General features: G+C 43.6%; 1 protein-coding gene across 1 annotated transcript; it reads left to right on the plus strand.

The window, feature by feature from the left end:
- Positions 1-1,154: 1,154 nt before the first annotated feature.
- On the plus strand, positions 1,155-5,748 carry kctd12b (potassium channel tetramerisation domain containing 12b). The gene has a single exon (XM_079250319.1). The coding sequence runs from the start codon at positions 1,831-1,833 to the stop codon at positions 2,680-2,682; it is 852 nt and encodes a 283-aa protein (XP_079106445.1). The 5' UTR covers positions 1,155-1,830; the 3' UTR covers positions 2,683-5,748.
- The last annotated feature ends 252 nt before the right edge of the window (positions 5,749-6,000 follow it).

The following is a 6,000-nucleotide window of genomic DNA, read 5'->3' on the forward strand; positions in this document are numbered from 1 at the left end:
CCGAGAGCCTTGCCACATTAGCTCTAGCTCCCACTGTGGCCCACATAATCACAGTCATCCAATGCAGATTGTTGATGACGAGGCTGCAGTGGTTCAAGCCAGCTGGAGACTGGCGCGGCCTTCAGGGAACTCAGTGCCAGGTTGCCTGGAGATGGATGGAGGAGGGGGGTGGGGGTCAGCTGATTAGTCAGAGAAAGGCCTGTATGGTGAACAAAACATGACTTTGGTTGAAAAGAGTGGGAAGAATGGCTTTAGCAGGCCTGTTAACAGTGCAGGTCTCTGACTCATCTGCATTGCTAAGTATGTTCAAATCTGAAGCTGATGAAGCTTGTTAAGCACATTTTCAGGCCTCAAAGCTCCCCGCAGTAAAAATTCAAGTCCTACCTCACTTAAAAATGGAAAGAGAAAAATCTATATTCAGTGTGTATAACCTGGAGGGTTTAAAATGTCCAAATCACAAGTGTGTATGCTCCACTGTCCAATCAGACACACACAGTTCAGCTGAGCAGCACAGACTTTCCTTCTTTAGTGGTAGTACTACAGCCTTGTCAAACTGCTTGCAAATAATTCAGTAAAGTCAAACACCTGTGTTTAGTATTGATCAGGAAAACACATTTATAAGCACAGATGTGCTCAAACTAAGAGGTTCCACATATATGGCTATATATCTATATTGTTTAATATAATGTGATTAAGAAACAATAAGGTTAATTTAAATCAGTTTGGAAGTGGAAGCTTTTCCCCTTCAATCCGCAAGATGTCGCTGTTTCTCCATTTTCTGGATCCTTTAGAGTTTTCTCAAAGCTGCATTAAAATCTAAGTGCACTTCTAAGTTAGTGGATGGGTTTGAATGACACTCCATATGTGACCCCAGGCAGCGCAATAATTTAGCATTTCCATCACTTTAAATTATTATGACAAGTGCGTTTGGAAATCCAGCAATTCGCAATTTAGTTGAACTTTTTTTTGGCAACACTGACAAACATTATTAGCCTGACTCCACTACGGACGCACAGGAAAGGTCCTTGGCAGACGAGTTAATTTGACTCGGGTCACAGCAAGAGGCGCGTCAGCAAGAGGTGGGCGTGGCTACCCGAGAGGAATATGTGCGGATCCCCGGTGAAGCTGCAGAGAGAGGTTCAGTCTGACACGAGACAGGCGCAGAGGCTGAGCGGCGCGCGTAAATCTCACCGTCCGAGGGATGGAACCGCTGGAGATCTTTTTATTCACCTTCATCATAACTCACTACATCTTTAAAATCTTCTTCGTCCAGTTTCTTGCTGACAACATCACACCTGTCGTATTGATCACCCCTGAATTGATCAATATAACTTGGACCACCTGATCCTTTTTTTTTTTTTACTTTGCCAGGGCAACCGACCAAAATTAGAGAAAGAGGAGTCGTTATGAGCAACTGCGTAAATATTGCATTTTCTGCTCGGAGAACTGGTGTGAAACAGAGAATTTCCTCCTCGGGATACCACATCTTTTTGCGCGTAAGGGACGTGGACACCAGGGATCCTTACAGCCCTGCCTGAAACACACCGCGCTATGTTGTAGCAGTTAAGAAGAAGCGCTGTAGTTAGAATAGAGGCTGTGCTTGAGTCTGCTTTTAGGTGGGTTTCTGTTATTATTTTTGTTCTTGCGCGCAGAGCAACCACACGCAGCATTCTTCAGCTCAGCTCCGCAGCTACAGGCAGACTGCTGCAGGACCTGGAAGTCTTTTGACACGCAACAGGCCTCTTCAATCACTGCAAGGTTTTGCTGACAACATCCATAAGTTCACGAGAGTTTTTTTGCAGCTGCATCAAGCTGCAGCAGAACTGAAGGATGGCTTTACCTGATAGTGGCATATGTGGGGAGGAGATCCCCTTTCCTGAGATAATTGAGCTCAATGTTGGTGGGCAGGTGTATATAACCCGCTACTCCACGCTCACAAGTGTGCCAGATTCTCTGCTGTGGGAGATGTTCAATCGAAAATCAGCCAAAGGACTGGCCAGGGATACCAAGGGGCGCTTCTTTGTGGACCGGGATGGTTTCCTCTTCCGCTACATCCTGGACTACATGCGGGATCAGCAGCTGGTTCTCCCAGACCACTTCCCTGAGCGTGGACGTCTCCAGAGGGAAGCTGAGTTCTTCAACCTGCCTGAGCTTGTCAAGTTGCTGGCACCTAAAATCAGCAAACAGAACTCCCTGGGTGATGAAGGATGTCAGAGTGACCCAGAGGACTCCTCACCTGGAATCGACACAGCACGTAACCTGGGCTCCCTTGGAGCTGCTGCTGCAGCCTGTGCCAGCCTGGTGCCTGGTGCCATGGATGGCAAACGCTCTGGGTTCATCACCATTGGTTATAGAGGCTCATACACCTTGGGCCGTGACAGCCACACTGATGCCAAATTTCGCCGGGTTGCACGGATAATGGTGTGTGGAAAGACCTCCCTGGCAAAGGAGGTGTTTGGAGAGACGCTTAACGAGAGCCGCGACCCTGACCGCCCCCCTGAGCGCTACACATCCCGCTACTATCTCAAGTTCACCTTTCTGGAACAGGCCTTTGATAAGCTGGCAGACGCAGGCTTTCACATGGTGGCCTGTAATTCCACAGGAACCTGCGCCTTTGCCCATGAGCAGACGGACGACAAGATCTGGACCAGCTACACTGAATATGTATTCTACCGTGAGTGAGACTATCGGCTTTGTACCCCCGGCCTCCCTTGACCCTGCCTCCAACAGACCCCAACCCCCCAACCCTACTCCTTCCTAAAGCCTCCAGCCATCCTGTCTTTCTCTCTCTGGTGGCTTCTGGTCCAGTAGATGTACTGTAGATGTTGTGCCCTTCCATCTCTGCAGCCTCTCATGAACAGTACCCAGCTGCTCTGACTCTTCATACCCTTTCTGTGGGTCGAATCTGCAGCTTTCCCCTTCAACCACAAATCCAGCTTCCTCCTCATCCTCAGGTTAAGTCCTCTTTTAAGTCACCGCTCCATCTAGTTGTAGTTCCCATAAGTCAACTACAGCAACCCAATATATTTTCCCTGCAGACTGGTACCCTCTATTTTCCTTTTGTACCCTGTATACTTCATATGACTTGGTGAAGCACAATACGAAATCCAAGAGCTAATTTTTTAAAGAAGCATCCCAGTGTGTCCATATAACTATCAAACCTGTCATTAGGGGCATGAGGGAAAGGGCTTTTGGAGTTGCTGTGATGTACAGTGCTACACTTCGCCTGCTTACTTGAGCAGATTGAACGCTCTTACGTTGAACTAACTAAATTACCAAATAATTGAACATCTTATCAGCCTTGAGGGACGCAAGTGGTCCCAGTACAAAATAGCAATGTAATCTAATTTCCTTCAGTTGTTATTAAATGTGTCCAGCAGCCATGCGGTGTGGGAACGTGCCATCGTTAAAATGCCTTGAGTTGTTCTGAAGGTATACAGCTTAATGCAGCCACACGGACAGAAAAATGTGTCCCGCTTGTGCAGCTGCTTCTTCAGAGAAGACGCTGTAGTTGTGCCATATGGCTGTCATGAAAAAGTTCAAACATCAAGAAATCTCAAAATAAAAAGATATTTGTAGTGATTGTGCAACGAAGCTATCAGTATTTCAATCATCCACATGGGGGGCTAAACAGTGTAAGATTTTTTTTTTTCTTCTTTGACTTTTCTTTGTACTATTACATATTAAAAAGCTTTCTTTTTTTTTTTTTATTGTTGCTGTGAGCCACCTCATGGGATTGACTTACACCATGACCTATTGTTCGCAGAACAAAAAAGAAAATTGATAGTAACCATAGCTGACTGTGTTTTAAGTATCAACAATAATGTTACTCTTCATACTCAGTTCAGTATTAGATGAAGCTGCTGCATATTTGATGATAGCGCTCACTTACTGTAAGTGAATACCCATGAGAGAGGGTAGGATTACGTTGTAGCCAGCCAAAGCCAATCGTTTTCTCACCGCTGTAGCAAGGGCACTGTGAGGGCAGTTTATAGTGACTGGATATAACTTAAGTTATACAAGAGAGCCACATACAGCCTCAGGACAGGTCTGCATGTCATATACCTCAGACTAAAACGCAAGCTGAAGCTGTTTAAAGCCAACAAAGGTTCCAGCAGACTGTGTAAAAATATCCCAAATGTAGATGCAGAAGTAAGATAAAGAATTTTGTCATTTTGGTTGGAGTAAGAGACAGTGAACAGTAAGTGCAGGGTTTCAGCTGAGCTATGAGATGTTGGATTGTAGTTTTATGTCTGACCTTGACAAATGTTTTTTTTTTATACTAAAATGTCCATAAATTGCAATGTTGTGTTTCAGTGTGATGAAGTGATGTTGACATCTGAGTCAATGTGTTAAACGTGCTGCAGTTTTTATATGTGCTGCAGTGTGTATGGCGTAGATGACACTGAAATTAGAAGTGTTCAGCAGAGGGCAAAGTGATTTGTTAAATAAAAATATGTTTTATTTCTATCTTGCTTGTATTTTCCATTCATAACCAAAACAGGCTTTCGCTTCTTAAATGGCAGTGAGCACAAATTAGAAGGCGAAATGTCACATGCCCCTACAGGAGGTCATGTGACATCAGTTCGGCATTTAATTTTCAGACTATGCAGCTGAATCACAAGTACACCAAATTAAATTTTCATTTTTGCATTTCCCCATAAAAGGACATGTCCCTAGAAGTAAACTCCACTTATCAAATGTTAAACACTTCTCCCTCAGGCACCATGTCCCTCATTCCTCCATCTGCTTCCCCCTTTTCTCTCTTTTTTGTTCTCAGTCTGGTCTTGTATTGAGTATTTGACCAGAAACCGGGGCTAAAATAGGAATGAGGATGTGCAAGCATAAAAAGCTCTGTTAAAGTAGATTACAAAATACTTAAAATGACTTTTGACCAATTATTAATCCAATTACAATGGATAATCTAAATTTCTTCACCAGTAAACTGCTGCAATATCTGAGGCTTCCTTCTGAGTAAAACAGAAAAAAAATCTACAGGTTTACAGATGATTTCTGTCTCTTGCTAATATAAAGCAGCATTTGAACTGAGAACACCCACAGGTATTAAAGTTTTCACAAATTACATTTGAAAAACAATCAGGGTTATTTTTATGTAGGTGAGGCAGTCAGGTAGTCATTTATAAACCTTCATTACAGTTTTTCTCCCCTGTTTTTTCATTTCTTACCAAGAGATTATCACATGCTAATTACTCTGGTATAATACCTCCAAACCTGATCTCACTGTGGCCTAGATAAAAGCTTTGCTGACAAACTCGATAAAAACTATTGAAACATTTATGTGGCTAACTTCTGGGACAGCACAGAGCCTGCAAGGTCTACCCCGCAGTCCAAACAAACACACCCACAGGCGGCATTCCTCAGCCACCATCCCATGGTACGCTGTAGCAACACCAGTGTGCCAGGGTCGGTCATTAGCACATGGATGGAAAGACATGCCTCATTCGTGAAATTCCAGGCATTGGTCCCTTAAACCGTCATCCGTCTTTACCCCCATGAGTTGCCCTAAAGGCTCTACATTCCACAGCAGATGTGTGAGAAGTGTTGACACTCACACTGTGATGAAATGCTACTTTTTTTTTCTATCTCTCTAATCTCTGTTGTGAAACTTGTGGCTAAAAAGTGTAGCATGACTGCTTGTGTGCCATATAAGAAGCAGGTTTTAGTTGTGTCACCATAGCGATATGCCTGTTCTATCCAGAGTGTGACAATAAAGATATTTTACCATGACATTTTTGCCTTTCTCTCTTTTAGAAGGTTTTTTTTTTTTTTTTTCAGATCACCATTTAGCTATTTCTGTTTTTAAAAGAATGAAAAGAAAGAGACACTTATTGGTTCACTTTCCCTCTTCAGGCAGTGATTTGATCCATGTTGTGGTACTGTCATTACTGTAGGCAGCTTTGCATGTAAACAAACCCAGATAAGATTCCTTTCCTCTCATAGATTGATCATTGTCTAGCAGCCAGCTGGGTCATTACTTCC

Source organism: Telmatherina bonti (assembly GCF_933228915.1).
Source record: "Telmatherina bonti genome assembly, chromosome: 12".
Classification (NCBI taxonomy): Eukaryota; Metazoa; Chordata; class Actinopteri; order Atheriniformes; family Telmatherinidae; genus Telmatherina; species Telmatherina bonti.